The sequence below is a fragment of the Erithacus rubecula genome (genome assembly GCF_903797595.1).
Source record: "Erithacus rubecula genome assembly, chromosome: 8".
Taxonomy (NCBI): domain Eukaryota; kingdom Metazoa; phylum Chordata; class Aves; order Passeriformes; family Muscicapidae; genus Erithacus; species Erithacus rubecula.
Window position 1 is genome coordinate 8,248,504 of NC_136659.1, and position 20,550 is coordinate 8,269,053.

General features: G+C 45.6%; 1 protein-coding gene across 1 annotated transcript in view; it reads right to left on the reverse strand.

The window, feature by feature from the left end:
- Positions 1 to 13,035: 13,035 nt before the first annotated feature.
- TMEFF2 (transmembrane protein with EGF like and two follistatin like domains 2) overlaps positions 13,036 to 20,550 on the reverse strand; it is a 114,252-nt gene continuing 106,737 nt past the window's right edge. Inside the window, exons 9-11 of the mRNA XM_079311809.1 lie at positions 19,245 to 19,403; positions 14,678 to 14,764; positions 13,036 to 14,275 (exon numbers count right to left, since the gene is read on the reverse strand). Coding sequence (XP_079167935.1) covers positions 14,179 to 14,275; positions 14,678 to 14,764; positions 19,245 to 19,403 — 343 coding nt within the window. The 3' untranslated portion in view covers positions 13,036 to 14,178. The remainder of the gene's footprint in view (positions 14,276 to 14,677; positions 14,765 to 19,244; positions 19,404 to 20,550) is intronic.

A 20,550-nucleotide genomic window follows, 5' to 3' on the forward strand; every position in this document is an offset into this window, starting at 1 on the left:
TAATAAAAATGAAGTGGTTTAAAAATAAAAATTAAAAAAAGAGAGAAAAACCCCTCTGCTTCTGGCCAAGTTGCACTCAAGGTGTGTGCCTAGGGATGATGCTGGAGGTTTGCAGTGAGTCGTCAGATGATTTGAGAACTGCAGATCCGGACTAAGAAACAAAACAAATTTTTTCCACTTTATACCTTAGGCAAATAATTTCACATCTTCTCCTGTTACTAAATATGGTAACATCTAAAGAATTAAGAGCTGATGGTAGGAGCAGATGAAGTAGAAGGTTATGGGAGGTTAAAGAAGTGTTTTGAAGTCCAACTTCCCGGATTAATTTTCCTCTCACAAAAAATCTGATTGCCTTTGGAACAAGCGTTTGCTGATCCCTATCTTGAGGGCTCACATCCTGTAATGAACCCTTCCCAGTGCCTGTGCTCCATCCCACCCCTCCCCTGATGGCACCCACTCCCCTCCTGCTGCTTTTACAGGACAACCAAAGTATTTCAGGGGCTGAAATCCCCATCTCTCTCTGAGGCTGGTTTCCTTTGCCTTGTGACTCTTAATCGATTAAGAAAAGGTTAATTCTGCACCTTTCAGTACTTACTCTCCAATATTATTCAGGCCATGGTTATTTTTCCTTTTCCCCCTCTTTCCTCTGTCTCTCCTGTAAGACTGGCTTTTTAGGATTAGTCCATTTCTGATCTTGACTTCTTTGTCTGTTGCCTCACACATCTCTATTGAACAGCATATTACCGGTGTCACTTCATGTGAAATCCATGTAATTATTTTTTGGGTTTGAAAGGTTTTTGCTTTTAAAGGGCAAACAACACTTTTCAGCAATCTTTCCAGGTGCATTAAGACACATGGGAATTTCCAAACACAGTGGGAGGAGAAGTTTCACCATCAGCAATGTCTAGAAGTGCTAGCTGGTGTCCCTTGACTCTTTCTTTGTGCAAGATGATGTTTGTCTGCAGAGGCTTTTCAGCAGCTAATTTTAAGAGCATCTTAAATAAATATCTCCTTTAGTTACAAAGGGAGAATACCAGGTAGGGACGAAATGTCTGCAATCTATTGTGTGTGCCCTTCTGGAAAAACTCAAGGTAAGAAAACAAAGTTTGAGAAAATGTCAAGGCCTTTTTCAAAGCATTTATTTCTGGATGCAGGGTTTTCTTTCCTCATTAAAAGCATTAAACAAAGTCAGCATGATGTCACCAGCTGACCAGATCAGTCTTAGTGTCACCAAAGGCTATTTGGTGTTCCCAAATCCTGCTGGGTATGGGACCAGAGGTTTCACATAGGAGGGTAGGTCTTTGTCTAGTGAAGGGCAGTGCTGTGTAACACTTTTGATTTTGCTGCTTCACCATGCTATGATTGACATATTTTGATATGCCCCAGGAAGAAATTTCATCTAGAAACACTAAACACATACAATAGAGCAACCAAATGTATGGGGACATAGAAGGGCAGGTCAAAGCAGTGAGAAGACCATATCTAGCACTTGTGGGGGCTTTGGGGGTTCCAGTAACTCACTGGGAGGTGATGCTGTTCCCAGTGATGTGGGTGAATCTGAAGATGTGTCTGTGTAATATGTGATATATACATTCTGCATCCATTAAACCAGCCTTTAATAATCTGCTGTGTAGAGCACACAACTCTCCCCCAGCCCTCCAGTCCCTGGAGCTCACAAGGGTGATATAAGGACATGGTCAAGAGGTTCCTTCATTCTCTGTCTATTTTTGATAGGAGAGGGTTGGAAGTGCTTCAGCTGTGCTGCTGAACTCCTGGTTTTGAGCTTAGTGTTTCTGAGCATTCTGGCTTTTTTGCTACTTTATTCAAGTACAGCATCAATGTACACCAACTTTAATGCCAAGCAAACATGAAATATTTGTGAAGACCTGGGAGAAAGAGAGAGGGAAGACTAGGTCTGCCCAAAGCAGGCTGGGCATCCAGTGCAGCATTTGCCCACCCAAAGTGGCCTGGCTGTCAGGGCTTTCCTCTCTTGCAGGGAGCTCCAGTGCTGTTTGCAACATCAGGGGGCTCTGTCATTGTGACAGTCCCAGCTCCCTGAATTGTTCCTGCCAGCCCCATCAGCCCAACTGGGGCTCCTGGCAGGGCTCTGCTGTGCTGAGCAGCTGCTGCAGAGGGGCATCCTCGCCACCAGCCACTGCTCCTAATGACTTTGGTGCTCTTTCATTAATGACTGAGGGACTGGGATTTCATTTTCTCCCCTCTACTGGCTTTCCAGACCCCTGCTTGAGAAAGCAGACCAAATTCAGACAAAAGTGATGGTTTTCTAGATGAAATTAATTCAATTTTTTTGATTTCATTTAAACCAGAGCAGAAGGCACCAAAATGGATACTTTTTGCATACACAGTACTACTGCACTTACTTGCCCCTATTATCTAACACAAACATGTTTTTAAAAGTCATGGCTATTCCTGATTATTATCCCATATTTCTGGTGAGAATTTGGATTTTGCGGGAGGGAGCTTTATGCACACAAACCCCACCACCCAAACCACGTGTGCTTCTTCAAATATATTTTCCACGGATTTCTGCAAGGAGCAGTAGCCAGAGACTGGCTTCATGCACCACAAATGTCAGGAAATCAATTTAAGGGCAGCAAAATATTCCCCAGCTTGGGAAGTGGGGAGTCTTTCCTTCCCAGCCCTGGTGAGGGGCAAGCAAACTGCTGAGCTGGGCTGCAGAGCAAGGGCTCGACCTGCAGTCCCAGGGAGCCTGGGTTCTGATGGGATTAACCTGCTTATCTGCTTTTCTGGCTTTCAGTTAGGATTTAGTTAAGAATTTCCTGCATCTGCATCAGCAAGAAGAAATGGCTGTTCCCAGGATTCAGAAAGGTCAGCAATAGGCCACAGATACTTAAGCACAGAGTTTGAGAATTTTAAGGTGTTGGAAATGCACAGGCTGGAGCCAAATCCTAAAAGTAGGTCCTTGGCATAAGGAAGGAAGAAGCTTCTAGCAGGGGATGCCTTGCTGTATGTCTGTGCATTTGCAAGCAGCAGGAGATGTTCCCTCTCCATTTTGTGGCAGCTGTTTGTCCCTCCACACCAATCCTGCAGCAGAATTCCCATGGGCTTGGATGCTCTTGGGAATCACTGGCTGTGTGGCATGTGGGACACTGTCCTCCCTGTGCTGCAATGCCCAGGGCCTTGATTTTCCCCACCCCATCTGTGCTTTGCCCACCAGCCAGCATCTGGTGGGTGCCTGCTTTGAAGTGTTGCTCCTCTGCAGGCAAAAAAAGCCCCTCAGATTAATGGTCTGCCTAAAAGCTGAAGAGAGAAAAAAAAAAAAAAAAGAGAGAAATAATTTAAAGTATCACATTAAAATGCCACTCCACATCTGAAAGGATCCATTAAAACTTTTATAGAGGTTTTTACATTTGTTTCCTCTCTTTTACATTTTGTTCTGATTCAGGCACTTCTCTCTTATAATTCTCCTATGTAATAAACATTTTCTTCTCAGTTGGCTCTGTTCTAAGAGGGACTATTTCTGCTGCAGAGGAAAACGTGGCACTTTTAATAGAATGGAGTTTTTCCTTCCAAAATCACAATTTGCAGGGATCCAGCCTGGGCAGGAGCCTTGGGCTAACCCCTGGAGGTGTTCCTTCACAATCTTTCTTTAAAATGTTGTGGTTTTTAAAGGGATTTGGAGAATGCACCTAGGCGTCACCCTCTGATTCTTCTCTTTGTCAGAAGGAAAGGTTTCTGAGGCCCAGCAGAAATCCCTGAAAACATTCAGGTAGAGGAGTCTGTGGAGAGGGGTTCAACTAGATGACTTTTAAAAGGTCCCTTCCAACTCAAACCATTCTATGATTGGGCTAATTATTCAGGTGGCTCCCTCCTCCTCAGGATGTGAGCAAAAACCAGAGCTTTCACCTGTTTAGCCTTTGTAATTGCTTTTAAAAATATTTTTAAAATATTTGTAAAAATATTTTGGTTCCTGAGTGCTTGAGGGGTATGGACACATGTCCTGCACCCTGCCCAGCCTGTCCCCTCCCCGTGGGCTGGGGACATGCTCACATCCCATCTCCCACCCCAAGGCAGCATGTTGTGCCATGTTTTGCCCTTTCCTTGCCTTGCCTTTTCCTCCTGCTCCTGTGCCCATGACACTGCAGATCCTGCCAGATGAAATCCCACTCGCTGCTTACCTGTACTTCCTGACTGAGGGATTTCACAGGGTATTATCTAATCTTTGTCTTGTCTCTAGCCCTCCTTCATAGACATGCATTTTTGGAAGTTAAATGCTTGAAACAAAGCATCTGGATGCACTGGGAATGGTGTGGCCACCCCAGCTGGCATTTCTCAGGAGGAATGAGGGTTTAACCCCAGCATTGCCAAGCTCCTTGCAGGGCTCCCCTTCTCTCTGTCCTGCCTTGTCACTGTACCTGCTGCTCAGGCTTTCCTGCCCTTCCTCTGCCTGCTTGGCATCAGCACACATAAGCTTGCAAACCCAGGGCAGACTTCAGGAATGCAAATAATGTTCCCTGTGCATCCAAACCATGTCTCTAAAAACCTTTTCCTCTTGTTCCTTGTTGCCCTGGAGGATAGTTACTTCAAAGAGCAGCCCTGTTGCCTGGTATTTCAGTTTATCTCATTACCATTGTGTTTGCCAAGCCAGCCAGCTTTGCCAGAAACAGAATCAAGGTTGTTGGCAGTGCTGGCTGGCTCACATCTTCACCCTCTCTGCTGGCAGAGATGCTAATTTCCCCTTGATTGCAAACCCTGCATTCATCTTTTGTGCCTACAGTCACGGCATAATGGCTTTAAAAACCTGGGCTGCAGCCTGTGGGCCCCTCTGCTGGGGCTGCCCAAGGCAGGGCTCATGGATGCTGTTGGATTATTTACTTGCCACTTCTGTGGCCCAGGGCAGCAGCTGGCTGGCACCCACAGCTGGCAGAGGGCAGGCAGGAGAGCTGCTTGGCAGGCAGAGCACCCAGGGGACGGGCTGGGGGAGGCACTGCAGCATGGGTGGGTGGAGGGATGGAGGGAAGGATGGGGGGATGGATGGAGGGATGATGGAGGGAGGGATGGATGGATGGAGGGATGGATGGATGGGAGAATGAATGGATGGATGGATGGATGGATGGATGGATGGATGGATGGATGGATGGATGGATGGATAGATGGATGAATGATGGATGGATGGATGATGGATGGATGGATGGATGTTGGATGGATATGGATGGACAGACAGTGGGTGGGTGCAGGGACACACCACTCAAAGATCATTTGTCACAGCAGGGGCTGATTGCAAGAGTAGAGGTGAGAGCTGACAGCTTCTGGCTCTAGGGGCTTCCCTGGGCTTCAGGAAGACTAGAACAGCCTCAGGACACCCTCAGGATGGTTTTAATACAATCTGATTTCCCTCTTGTCGCCTTGAGTTGATCGCAACAAACTGTGTAAATTTTTTAAAAGTCTCTGGTGCAAAATGCTGACCTGGCAATGGTGTAGCACAACCTGAACAGTTTGTGCTCAAGCTGACTTGGGCTGGCATTGCCAACGTGATCAAAACAGGACAGCAAGCTGTGGGTTGCTGCTTAAAGTCAGTTTAATGGCTGGGGATTGCTTTATTGTTTTTAACAGCCCCCCCCCCCCCCAAAAAAAAAAAAAAAAAAAAAAAGGGAAATTAGCAAATCCTGGATCTATTAACTTGCAGGGATGAATGAGCCACATCCCTGGGCTTTACATTCCTGGTTAGGATAGACCTGCTCCAAGTGATGCTGTGGCTGTTGCTAAGCAACAAGTGATGCTTGCTGTAGCCAATATTGCCAATATTGCCCTGTTTAAAGTACGTGTGCAAGGAGCAATCTGCTGTGTGCCTGACAGCAACTTGCAGATGTATGGATTTGTATTAGTGGCAGTAAACTTTGGCAATGCTTCAGCGTGGTGTTAAAATGGAGTACAATGTGGCATGAAGATATTGTGCAGCAAAAGCATTAAGCCCTCCTCTTTACTTAATTGAAACTTAAAGCTGGGATATCTTACTCACCAATATAAATTAACAGTAATTCAGGTTACAGAATAAATTAACGAATTAAATGGAGTTAGTTGGGAAGTTTAAAAAGGAGGAGCATCTGTGAGCTGCTTGCATTACAAATGCAGTTACAAAGTCTTACAAGTACAGTTACAAAGGCTGAGGTGCTGCTGCCTCAGGATGTCCAGGAGGGACTGGCCTGATGGTCTTGCCATGCCACAGAGCTTCCCTGTGTTCCTTCAATCTCCCTGGGCTCGCCCTGCTGCTGTGCCAAGGCTGAGGAAACTCGTCTGATGGCAGCAGTGAGAAGGGCAACTGTGGCAAGGTATTTTAACTGTATTACTTTCAGGTGGTTGCCACATCTTTTCTAATTAAAATAAAATCATCTTAGGACTCCTGAAATGAATATTTGGTATAATAGATTCAGAAAGTGATGAAAATGTTTTCATTAAATAGTGAGAGAGGGAGAGAGACCCTGCAAGGCATAGCATTTTATCTCAACTCTCTAATAACATTAATAAACTCTTTAATCTTTGTCACGTTTATGACTTAATGGCAATCCTTAAAGACATGACAGACAAGTTAGAGCTGCCAGGTTCCTTTAACCTATAAGCATTCATATTCTTTGCAGGATTTTGATTAAGTGGAAAATTCCTCTGCAAGGGGCTTTATTCTCCTGGTAAATCTGTGCTCTGCGGCTGTGTGAGTGGCAGAGGATGCTCAGCTGGGACCTGGTCGTGCTGTGGGATGGGGATGTCACCTCCCTACTCCCTGGCCAGGGCCCAGGTGAGTGCTGGGGGTGCTTGGTGACCAGCCCTGGCTGTTCCCCTTGTCCCACCTGGGTCCTGACCCAGCGCTGCTGATGGGCTTTGGTCACCCAGGGGACTCTGGCTCTCCTCTGCATGTAAACCATGCTCAGAGTGCTTGGTGTCCAGCTCTGTGGTATGCTCCCCACTCCCTCAGGGGAGCTGAGAGCTCTGAGCATCCCTGCCCCTGTGCCTTTGCTCACACAGGGGCAGCCTGTGGTTTCAGACAAGTAGCATTTGCTAAGAAACAGCATTAAGAGAGTGACATTTGGTTGCAAGGTCAACACTCCACAGCTGTGGATGCTGAGAGCTGCCAAGCCCAGGCTTCACTCTGCCCCAGTGTGCCATTATATGTGTGTGGTCCAAAGAAACAGATATCCAGGGGGAAAATAGTATGGATCATGTAATTATGGAGCTGTACAACAAGACAGGCACAGCTGGGAGCTCACTCCAGCCTTGGGATTTTCTTTTTTATTTTTCCCAGCAACCTGGCATTTTCTAACCATCAAGTTCCCGACTATAAAAGCTAATTAATATTCCTTTAATGTAAGGTTTTTGCATTTAATCTCCTACATTTATTTTGTTCTGTTTTGTTAATGTTACATGAAAGTGCAGCCCTTTTTCCTCTGTAGCTGGGGCTTGGACCCAGAACATCCATTTTGGCAGCTGCCACCCCAGTGCTCCCAGCTGGAAGCAGAGGGATGCTCCACTGGTGGGGTGAGTGCAGGAAAGGGTCATCAGTGGCAGCTTGGTCCCTTCTGGGGACCCTGCACCTGCAGTGCCCAAACCCAAACACCTCCACACAGGTGTCATTTCACTTGGTTCACTGTTATCTGCTACACACACAAGTACCAGCTTGGTAAATTCACTCTTGTAAATGATAAACTGAAGCCTCTTTGGTTGTTTCTCAGTCACATGCCAGCAATAAAATGAAGAATCACCATTAACCCCCTCTTTTATTTGCATAATTTTGATGCTGTCAAAAAGAAGACAATACTCATGCAGCATAAGGAGAATTTTTAAATAGAAACATTACATTTTAAAACCCTAATAAAGATAAAAGCAAAATAAACACTGAGATTTGAACTTAGAGAATGAGAGAAGAAAGATTAGGCTGTGCTGGTGAAGTAATGAAGGTAGTGGCTGGTAACAATTTTTAATAGCACATTAATGCTGAATTACTTTGGAATTTCTGCAGGAGTCGAGATGACATCCACATAAACACCAAATGAATTCCAAATGATTGGTATTATCATAAAGAGCACCAAATGAATTAATAATGATGGAACACTTAAACTAAAACGTTATCTTCTCTAATCTGTTTTCTCTTTTACGCACTGCGCAATTCATTTTTAGCCAACTATGACCCTTTCTTTCATTTGTCTTTCAATTTAAAAACATATATATTTATTTTTGCATGGGTGTTCTGCTCCTGCACTGTTTGAAGTGTGACTTGGATGAGTCCATCTTCACAACAGCTTTGTGCTGGCCTCGGAAAATTTAAGTGATGGATGGGAAGACATCTGGACACGAGACTCATGGCTGGGAAAATGACTATGACTAATAAGAACAATAATAATAATGATTCCCTCTTGATGGTCCCACATGTGCACAGACCTCAGGGCACCCTTAACAGCGTTTAATAAGCTAAATGGCTCACTTTGCAGCAAGGCAATATGTCCCCCTCCCATGGAGGAGCCCAACAGGAGAGGGAGCTGTCTGTGTAGATGAGCCAGGAGAGATCAGTGAACAGCTGAGCTGGTTTTGGGTGTCCCAGGGAGCAGCTGAGCCCCAGCGCTGCTGCTACACACGTGTGTGGCTTTTTGGGGTCCCCTGTCACAGGGCAGGGGACACCAGCACAGCAGTGCTGGCCCTGGTCACTCCCCAGGGCCAGGCTGGGTGTGCACCCTGACATATTAGCAGTCAAATGACATTTAGAGAGCACAAGTCTCACTCTCTCCTGCAGGCCAAGTAAATATCATTAGTAATGATATTAAATCTCAAATTGTGCTGCTGCACTATGGCAACCACTAAGCAATTTGCTATTGCAGCTTGTTCCTAACAATTACTTTCATAGACTTTATTTCTTGGAAAACTGTTACTGACCATAATCCTCTACATGGCATGCCATGAAAAGAAATAACAATAATAATAATAAATTAATGTTTAGAAAAAGCCAACCCAGCTTTCAGAGTGAGGCTGTAGTGCTGCCACGAGGCTGGCATGGCAGGTTTTGGTGTTGTTTGGAAGCTGGGAGCTGCACAGGGAGCTCAGCAGGGCACAGCTCTTCTGCCCTGTTATTCTTTGTGGCTTTGACACAGCACGTGCTGCAGGGCAGTCAGCTGGCTCTTCTCCACAGTATCCATCATGCAAATATAATTTTATTTTCCTCTATAAAATCACATTTTTGTATGTGCACGTGTATTTATTACATGCACGAGCACATAGGCATATCCATGTGTTTGTACAAGTGTGTATTTGGGGTGCATGTGTGTATACACACAGCTGGGTGCATATATGTGTCCATATGTGTATTTATACATCCCACCCTGTCTGTATCCATGCACACACTCACAGAGCCCCTCAGCTCTTGGCTGCTCCTCACTGCAGCACTGCTGGCTGGGCTGTGGCACTGGCAGGGCCACTGGCCCCACACACGTGCTGTGCTTCTGTGACAGGAGCAACATATAATTATATTACAAATTAACTTGCAAATGCTGGCGGTGATGCACTCCACGAGAAAAAAAAAAAAAAATAAAATCATCGGTTTCATCTTCTCTGGTGGCTTGTAGCTGGTCCCTCCAGCACGGTCTGCATCTGTCAGGATCCATGCCCTGGGAGCACTAATCATTTTTATTAACCATTAAACAAGAAGATCCTTTTTATTTGAAAATGTAAAACATGCAGGAAGCACTATGTATAGCTGCTAATTCAGGTCACATTACACGGCTCTCGCTCACCTCTGTGCTCAGCCCTGCTCTGCTGAAAGCTCTGCTGCTCTCGGGGCTGGGGGGCTGATTTTGGATGGGGGATGATGCTGCATTTAGAGGATCTTGCCCTGAATAATTACACTTCTTTTCCTAGTGACCCAATGTAAACCAAGCCCTTCTCAAAGCTTCTCTCGTGGCAAGTTTATGAGGTGTTACTATATTTTCTTAACATTCTTCACCTTCTGGTGGCAGTGGCTGCACCATGGAAAACCAGAGGGGACAGGGACTGTCCCCAAAGCTCCTCCCTGGGTGAAATGGGTCTCCCATTTTATTGACAAAGCAGGTACCACCTCGTTAGCATTATAGAGCAGATTCCTCACATGTTTTTTTTTTTTTTTTATTCTGCAGCTTGGCTGCTGCTGTGTGAGACTGCGGAATATTTTACTGCCTTGTGGCTCACATTCAGTACAGCAAATAGAAAAAAAAAAGGAAAAGTTGACAAAAAAATCTTGCCTTTTTTTTTTTCTTTTTACGTGCATCTCTGTTTTTAACAGCCCTCCTGCTGTGACAAAACTGTTAATTAAACTGAAACTGAAATAAATTAAGGCCACCTAATATGACAAGCATTTGGAAGCAAAGCATCAGCCCAAGGGCTGGCAGGGTAGGAGCTGCTGTTCCTGTTCCTTCTGCCCCTCCTTGCCCCCTGCCCCTCCTGCTTGCAGGGGCTGCATTGGTGGCACTGTCAGGGTGCAGCATCCCAGATGCTGTGTGTGTGGGGGGGTAAAAAAAAGAGATTTTTGGCTCTCATGTCAAACAGAGCACATTGTAAGAGGTTCTATCAGCCAGGCTGTGGCCCATTGAGACCAGAAATACAGATTAAATGTTAATACTATTTATATTATTATTAATAATAGCTTTAAATTACTGTAAAAACTTAATGTTTAATGGCCCAGTGTTTCTCCATCTCCCTTCAAGTTCAGCTGAGGTTGTCGATTATTCTGGAAAAGCCCCACCAGCAGTGCTAGACACTCTCAGCTTGCCTTCCAAAGCTCCCAAGCAGCGCTGCAGCCTGGCCAGGCACCCATAAATTACAGAAAGGGCCAGGCTGGCCGAGGCACAGCACGGGCTTTGATGTGCAGTAATGAAGCTGGCTTTTAATTCGGGGCTGCACCTTCCCTGCCGCAGAGCCGGGCGGGGGAAGCTGCATGCATAATCAGGGGTGAAGGCAAGGATGCCATGTGTCTGATGTCGGATGAGAGGGAAGATAGCCTTTAATCATTCTGTTTTCAAAGCAGCTTTAGAGAGCTCTTTGAAGATGAGGCTTTTTTTTGAGGGCTGCTTGTGGAAAGTAGGAGGCGGCGATAGACGGTGCTGGTGTCCCCCTGCCCGCTGGGTTAACCTGTGCATGGGGCACACCTGGGCTCCCTGCACCAGCACCTGGCACAGCAGCCTCTGCAAAAAACAGAGCTGTGACAACCTGGTGGAGGAGGAACTGCCCCAGTGACTTTGCTGTTGAGGCAAACAGTTAGAATTGGGTGTCCAGCATCCCTTCGTTAATCATAATATTTCTGTAATGGTAACATCCTGTAAATCGTGTCTTATTATCTTTGGATGAAAGGAATAATGAACATCTGATCAGACTTTAAGGAGAAGCACCATGATGGTGAGGAATGGGGCTGTGCCTGTCCTGTAATGCAGCATTTGGGGTAGGGAAAGGTGAGGTGTGTGCCACACATGCCTCCACAATGCCCCACCACTGCAATCAGTCAGGTGAGCTCCTTAGGGGCTGGGATCCAGCCCAGCATCCAAAAGCACAAAGGTGCTGGCCACCATCTGAGCACCCCAGGATGGGGAGGGTGAGGGGCTCTGCCAGTAGCACACCTGGCTTTATTTTGAGGGCTGAGGTCAGGACGTTGTTGTGATAAATGCATCACATACAAAATAAAGACATGGTTTAGTGCTCCAGAAATGTGACAGGCTGCTCCTTAGGGAATGGGTGTGCCAACAGTCCTATTTTTACCTCTTAATTTTACCTTTTTTGTACCTTTTTGTGTGGCTTGTGGTAAAGCATCAGCCAGGCCAGAAAGTGACTGCAAGCTGTTGGGCCATGTGTGTTGCCCCAAAGCCACCACACTGAGTGTGGAATACTGGTCTTTTCAGTGGTTTTTGCACATTTGGTCGTTTAGTGTGGTTTTTAAAGTGAGTATTGGCAGTTGAGGTTTTCTGCAGTTGCCACAGTGCCCTGCAAAAAAGCCCAAGAAACAGCCCAAATAGATGAACTAGTGCCCTCCCCAAGGACTGTCTATCTCCATGGGCAGCACAAGGGACCTTGCTCGTGCTGCTGAAGAGTGCACTGAGAAGAGAACAAGCAGCAGCACCTTTTCACCCCTCTGTGTGACTCCAGCTGGAGGAGCTGGGCTCTACCTTGGTGCATGGCACAATCCCCATGGCCTTATGTGCCCAGCCCACCTCCCTGCATCTTCTGTTAAACTGCACATTGTCTGGAGTTCTGGCCAGCACAGGGATCTAACACACACACATTTTCCAGACCCTTGAGAAAAGGCAAAACCCACATCTCCAAATTTGCTGTATTTTGTACAGTTTCTGCAAATGTCTTTGGTAGAAATCTCTGTTCCTGTGTGTACAACCCCAAGTTCCTGTCAGACTGTGTACCCATGCCAGCATGTTGAAGGTTAAGTCTGGAAGACCTTAAGAGGTGGGACCTGCCCCTGGGTGTTAAAACAAAAATCCTTTCCCCCTCTCTGCCTTCCTGTCAGCAGCTATTTAAACACTGGCCTTGCTGGGGAGGTGTGGGGCTTTGTGACATGCCCTGCAGCTGGGGATGCTGCTAATGACACCTGGCAAATGCAGGCTGTTTGGGGATTAAATGAGCCACTACTCAGTAGAAGCCAGGCTCATCATGTTGGGAAGTTTGGAGACAGTGTGTCAGACTCCTAATTTCACTCCTAAACGCTGCTGTGCTATTTTTGTCCAGGCCAAACCTTGCCTTTTTAAATTAGGTTTATTGCCATAGCTCCGTGGCAATGTGTATATGCTAACATTTGATTTTTGTACCTAATGTAAGCAACAGAAATAAACAATCCAGACCTGATAGTCCCAGTGGGGGGACTGACATTTGGAATGGGCTCAAAATACGTGGTTTTGGCACTTGTTAGACTCCAGGGAGCAGAAGGTCCCTGCAGGGCCAGCACCCCAGTGCCAGAGAGCTGCCCTGTGCCATCATCTGCCCCTCTGCCTGTGCAAGCACCACTCCCACTCCCATCAATCAGCACAGACCAGGTGTCTGGAAGCATCTCTTGCCAATCACCTTTTATTACCTTTAGAAAGCCAAGAAACCCAGAACAAGACAAAAACTGAGACCGTGTGAACATCATGCAATGGATTCACTTTAAAGCAGGCTGGGGTAGGGAGGGGAAGACCAAAAGTCATGTTAGAGTAGAAGGATTGCTGCACCCCTGCCTGAAGGCCAGGCAGGGTGGGCTGTCACTGCTGGGGCTGGTGGTGACTGCTGTGAGTGACCAGATGGATGAAGCAGGAAATGGAAACACACTCATGAGACACCATCCCAGGTGACCCCAGGTCTGACTGACATGGTGATGACAGTGAGGAATGCTCCTAACTCTTGTTTTGGGGGTGTCCTGCCTGGGCAGTCTCTCTGGAGAGCAGCAGCACAGTGCCTGCTCTCACAAGGGCTCTCTAGCTCAGTTCTGCTGCTCAGTGGGACTAGAGCCCAGGCACTCCATTAGAGGAGTGGATGTGCAGCAGCAATGTTACCCCACTATGCCCTTCAGTCTCACTCTGCTGTTAAAATTCACAGCACAAGCTAGAGCAGAATTACCTTCTCGAAAGGATGTGTTTTGGAGAGCTCCAGCTATCACAGAAATAACTTTGCATCTTGTCCATCAAGTGGATGTGACAAAACACATGCCCTTATTTTCCTGAGGTATAGCCAGCATTTGGGTTCATTACATTTAATGGAGTAGGGTCACCCATGAAGTTATTCATAAGGTATTTTCTGAGTGTTTTTCACCTTCTCTTTGAAAAAATAAATTATATCAGCATGTTCACGAGGTGCAAATGGGACTGGCATTTCAGCTGTTATTATGTTATTAACTTTTTTAACCTAATAATTTTCAATCAAGAGTGAGAAGCAATTTTCACTCACTCCAGTGACCAGAGTTGGAGATTCTGCAAAGTGTTCTCAAAGGGTTCACCTTGACAGACACCCAATTCCATCCCAAATGGAAACGTTACCCCCGACACTCGTCGCGGTTACCGAGAATTTCCATTTCCCCTTCGGTTAAGATTTAATTTAGAAGGCAAAGACTTCCTAAGCTATGGGAGAGTAAAGATAGATGGCATGGGAGAAGAAGGCTGATGAAATGTAGTTGACTCCGGATCTGAAATATTTTATCCCTCCTCAATGTAGGTTAAATTATTCTTCACCTTTCCCACATCCATAATTGTCGCTGATCTTGGACCAACTCAAAACCCTACTACTGAGTTCAGTAGACTCAAAATTGCCACTAGAACTGGAAAAAGAAAAAAAAAGAGATTTGTTAGTGTCCATAAACAATATCCCAAGACTATACACAGCTATGAGATACAGCAAATTTAAGAAAGGCAATTTTTTTCTCATCACTGAGTATTTATTATATATAACAAATACATGAAAAAGAAAAAACTATATTGTGTGATATAAATAGTTTATTTACATTACAGAAAAACATCAAGACAATGTATACTATTTCAAATATATCCATACATAATCAAATATAGCTGTAGTACATGTTCTCATTGGTGTAGATTACCACAAATGCAAGGCAACATGTGTAGATCTTGTCTTAATCTTTTGTCTATAATACTGTATTTTGTAGTCCAAGCTCTCTGCAGTTAGTTTTGCCATTGTGGAAACATGCTCTCTTTAAATTAACCTTGTCGATGCTCTTGTTGTGTTGTCTGAACTGTAGTGCCCTGTGTTTTGCTTCTGTCTGTGGATTCTGTTGCTCCTGGGACATTTCCTGGAAAAGAGAGTTGTGAGAATACAGGGCTCTTAGCAACACATCTGCTCGAGAGGTGGAGGGGGCAGCAGGGACACCAGGGTGACAGGGGCATCCTCCAGCCCTCAGTGTGCTTCCTCCTTAATGAAACAAAACTGGCTGGCTAATGGCAATGGAACCATAAAAAAAACCAAAAAACAAAAAACCAAAACCACACACAACCCCCCCCAAAACACACTGTGAACAAAATTATGGCAAGGGAGATGTTCAGATTCCTTAACACTGGACACTTGCTGCATCACAATGACCTCAACTGCACTGTGCTGTCCAGCTTTAAATAATGGGTTTATTTTCACCCATGAGCACACACCTCCTTTACTTACAGCTGCCACAGCTCCTTGGCTTGGTGTGGAAAGCAAAAGCCCTCAACCTGACATTCCTTTGGAGAGCTGCAGGGGCAAAACCCTTGTGTCTCAGGACCTCCAGTGCTCCTCAGCAAGGGCACTTTTCAACCTTTCACCTGCAGCAGCACCTGCTGTGGGATGCTGCATTTCCCCCTGATGGAAATCTCACGGTGTGTTTCTGGCTCCCTCTCATGGAAAGGCACCCTCAGGCAGAAAGCATGGACAAGTTTAATCCCAGGTGGAGGCCACAGGGTGTTCCAATCAGCTGAAAGCCAAGGTGGTTGTGGTAATAACTGTGGGCAGCTGCACAACAGAGGCTGAAACACCCTCCTGGAGTGCCATGGGAAGAGGGCCCACAACACTCCAGAGCACACTGACATGGAAAAACATTCCCTTTGTATGGGGCTGACTTGTTCTTCTGTTAGAGGAGGGCTTTCAGCAGCACCTGGTGAAACCCTATGGGTTATGCACTAAAGAGAGCCCACCTCAATGCAGTGAGAGCTTAAAGCACTTATAGCCTGCTGCTCTGAGTCAACTAAGAGCAGAACAGAGTCAAATAGATTTTTACCCATTAAAATAAAGAAAGTAATTTCCCCCATCCCCCTGTTGAATGGGAGTGATGCTATAGCTTTGTGACGTCAACTGAAAGGCTAAACAAGAGCATAAGAACTTAGGAAGCATTTTTAAAAAGTGCTGGAATACAATTACATAAGTGTCTAGCAAAATATGGGTCAGACTGTCCTGACTTGGCTCACTTTTAAGCCACCAGGACCACCCCCTCATGAGAAGCTGTATGGCTGTGGGCTATATTTTGCCTGTTCCTGCCTGGGCAGCAGTGAAGTAGGCTGCAATCACTGCTCCAGGAAAAACCAGCCTGTGTCTCCTGCACTCTGGGGGTCACAGCACAGCTCTCATTACAGAGCTAGGGCAGACTGCAGCTGCTCTGTGATCTCATGACAGACACACTGTGCACTGTGAGCTCCCTGAAAGGGCCATCAAACTTTGGGAGTGAGTCAGGGAGCTGCTGTTAGCAAACACAGGCTGGTCACTGCCCTGCACAGCCCCTCCTGCTGCTCTGTAGACACTTCCACCAGCTGAGACAGCCCCACCCACAGCCAGGGCTCCTCCAGCACCTGGATTTAGCAGCCCTGCCTTGCCCCAGCACTCTGAAGCTGGCTCAGGAAGCCAGGGCACGGTGGGCACAAGGAGGCTCATTTTCTGTGAAACATGGAGGAGCCAGGAGGCTGGGGGATGATGAGGATGGCCAGCAGTCCCAGGGGTGCATGGTGGCTATCAACTGCTCCAGCTGGAAGCAAGATGAGCATCTCATAGGCACTTTTCCCAAACCAACACTGACAGTATCTACACAGTCACTTCAAGGTCGAGAGAAATCAATTCAAATGTAGAGATGACTCCAATTAAGATGATAGAAAAGCATCTTTGAAACCAAAAATACCCATGTTTCAATTGTACATTACCCAGGCTGCTAACACACAATGCTATTGCATTTACAGGTGGGCTGTGTCTGAAGTGCAGCAGGGGGTCTTTAAGGGGGGCATTGGCATTTAACCAGCTTTTGAGACTTAATCATCTGCTAAAAGTGAGTGATAGGTTTTCCTCAGTCCTTAACTCTTTAATCAAAGGTCCTTTGTAGTGCACTGTGTGTGGGGAGCATTCATTTATGAACACAGCAGCTACATCGATGTAAACCAGGTACTGGAGCACAGGCAGCCCTCCCTCCCTCCCTCCACTGAAGCTTTGCTAGAGCTCGAGTTACTCACAATGTGATTCATAGCAGGTAAAACACGTTATGCATTCATTTTTAATCAAGTTATTTCTTCACATAAATAAGCTGCTGTGACTAAACATTAGGGAAGCACTAAAAATGCAAAGCTGTAAAGAAAACTGCTGAGAATCATTATGACACTAGGCTATACCTGCATTATTTGCCATCTTTCTTCACTTTTATCACTGCCTCTTTTTTTTTTTTTTTTTGCCTTATCTCTAAGCTAGAAATCATTGGGCAGCCTGTGCCTTGCTGTTTTACCTCTTGGCCTCTGGTTCCCTGCTCCTCCCCAGAAAGTTATTGCCATTGCTGGCACTAGTGATGAGCAGCCAAGCACTTCAACCCAATCATCATCACTTCTGTTGGTTGCATTTTCAGCTGAGTCCATCCTCTGGCTCTGTTGACTGTGTGGCTACAGAAGTGGCAACTTGGGAGGGCCAAGTGCCCAGGAGACAGAGGAAGGGGCAGGGTCAAACCTCAGCTGCCAGAAGCCTGCTTATTCAGATTAAAGTGTCTGTGCAGCAACCCTAAAACTTCCCAGGACTTGCTCAGAGCCTTCCAGCAATAGAGGACACCCCCACAGATCTGCACCACTGTACAGGTAAAATTTTAAGAGCAACAACAGTAATGATAGCTGGAAGATTACAATAGTTCTGTGAGGCTGAAATGGATTCAGTGCACCAAACTCTCTCCATAAATTAATTAGCTGAGGTTGCACTGAAGCAGCAAAGAATTTGGCTCCAGTGCCCTCTGAGTGAAGTTTCCCTTCTTTCTCCCAGGAACCTGGCAAGGTGATTTCAGCACTTTCAAGAATTCAGGGTGTGGAGTTCAAACCAGTACAGTCAGGTTCTCCAAAGCAGACAACTTCAAAAACTCAATTGCTTATGCATATGCTGCCACAATGCTCTCTGGTCATGTGGCTTTCTCTTAGGCCACTTCAGAGCACACTTCTGCAAATGTATCTCAAATCATTATGCTGGGATGGAGGATGCTCTGCAGTAATTACATGCATTACAGAAAGAAGTCAAAAGATCATAAATTGACTTGGTGAGGAAGTGTGGGGGAAAGGCACTGTTCTCTGTATGAAAACAGTGTGATGGGTAATTTGCATTACAGTACCAGATCACTCAGAGCTCCCTGTCCTCATTCTTCAGGATAAAGTACTTTGCTCACTGCATCAAGGTGACAAAACTAGAGTCACTTGACAAAACAATACACATTTATTCCATTATCAGTTACTGCACCACCTTCTTTCTCTCCCTACAAGCTTTATTTTTGGTGGTTTGAATTACTTCTGTGAGTACCACCTCATGTAATCTACTGCCTCATTTGGTAGTTCCATTCAGGTGATAAACTCTGTCAGGCCAAAAAAGGTTTTGTTTTGTGCCTTTAGGCCAGAGAAGAATTTATGAATTTTGGTTTTATTTGGTATTTTCCAGGAACAAATGCTCTACACTTGTCTTCCAGCCAGGTAGTGCAACATAAGGACTGAAATGAAGATTTTATTTTATACAGAGGTATGATAGATGGCTTTTTAATTTTTTTTTTTTTTAATAAAGAAAATACTTTTAAAAAGAGCTATTTATCAGTGCTGCTAGCTGAATTAATTTCACCTTGTGATTTCTAAGAGAAGCCTGTAAATTTTTGACACTCAGAACTTCACCCAAGCCCTCCCAGAGACAGTGACACAGTCAAGTGGGTGAGTAGAGCAGCACATGGAGAGGAAGGATTGCATTTACCCCTCTCATTCTGTACTAGTCTGGGGCTTTTCCCATTTACACAACCCTCTGCTCCTCACTAAGAAAAAATCCCCAAGTACATCATATATGGAAGACCCTAAAACAAGTGCAGTGCCTTTGAACATGCACTCAAGCCTAATGAAATCATTTAATCAGCAGGGTTGCAAACAGGCTTAAAAGTTTGTATGCTTTGCCTGATTAGGACTAAGGGAATGGGCCCTTAAGGAAACCAGATGGAGATATGATTAGTTTTATTAAGTGTTGATCCAGCTGCTGTATTTATACTCCCCTTATTTATATGAACAATATTTGTCCAAGCATCTGAATACAAAACAGAGAACTTGCTGTAGGCACCACTGCTACCTAAGTTTGATCAAGATGGAAGTAAAAATTCAATCATAATAACGAAGGAGCACTAGGCTGGCTGGAGCAGATGATATCTTCTGTTTGTTGGTGAATTAAATAGCATTTGTTATCAGCAGTGTCACTGCAGAAATCGGTATAATCAGCGCACATTGCAGGAAAAACAGAAGTCTTTTCTCTTTCTACTGTAAAGCACCAGAGATACTGACCTTGTAATACAAAGGACTACAACACAGATGATAGCAATCTGGATGGTTCCAATCACAGCTGCTATTAAGACATACTGAAATCGTACTGGGCCTGGAACCACATATAAAACGCTGTAGTCCTTTTTTTCACAGTGTTGTCCAGTATAGCCGGCATCGCATCTGAAATAAAAAAATATTTTTTTTTCTTGTTATACCTGCTGCTTTCAAAGAATGCTGGAGAAACTGTATCTGGAAAAAAAAATTAGTGGCTGAAGCATAAGCTTATGTGTTTTTTTTTCTTGCAGAATGGACTCCCACAAAGAGAGTATCTCAGCCTCTGAGAGGGAAGACTTGTGGTCCTCAGTGTCACCAAGGTCTGTGAGAGTGAACAACACTGTGAGAGTGCCAGGAGGTGCCCAGGGGACCACGACATAACCGGCTTCATGTGGAACTACTTGCTTGTTGTGATGAGAACCCATTTAGTTCCTTGTACAACATACTTGAGATATCTCCCTTTCTTTGGGGAGGTGGGGGAGGGTGAAAAGCCATGGAGCTGTGGTTCCTTATGCAGATTACCCCTAAGGAGGTGATAAGCAATCACCCAGGCTCCATATGAAATGTGATTAGATGTTTCTGAAAGTGGATACATCATTTACATTTCGTCTGGATGCTATAAAAAACCCCTCTATTGATGCTGCAGCCATCCACCCCGATGCTGCCTGCTGCACTGCTCACCAGTTCCCATCCTGCAGCCTGACATCTCCACTCTGCTCTGCGATTCTGGGGCCAAGCACTGCTTTTACAGTTTTAGCTCTTGCCCTGTTTCCCCTTAATTGCCCAAGCAAGATGTGGAAATCCAGGTCAATGGCAGCAGCAACTGTCAGGGACTGAGACAGATGGCCTGGGCTCCTCTCAGGTGTGTGAGTGGAGCACTAACCCTGATGGGTTAAGCCTTTTGCTTCCTCCCTTTGCTTCTCCTGCACTCCCACAGCTGCCAGCACCTTGAGGAAAGGACATTTTCCAGATGAATGGAGCACCTAAAATGCAGAAACTGCAAAGAGCAAAATGTGTCCTGGCTGTCTATGTGACCTGGGAGAAGCTGGCTTGAGGTTCCGCCCTGGGGACAGTCTGCTCTGTATCTCTGCATCCCATTCCAGTGTCCCAGGAAAATGGTGCTTCATGTGTAATAGTCCTTTTCCAGCCACCTGGACACTGTGTGGACTTCAGAAGTAATATCTGCACCTGTGCAGGGAGGCATTCACTGCAGGAGCACTACAGTGCTTTTCACTATTCTGGCTTTCCTCCCTGCCCAAACCTCCTCCAAAAT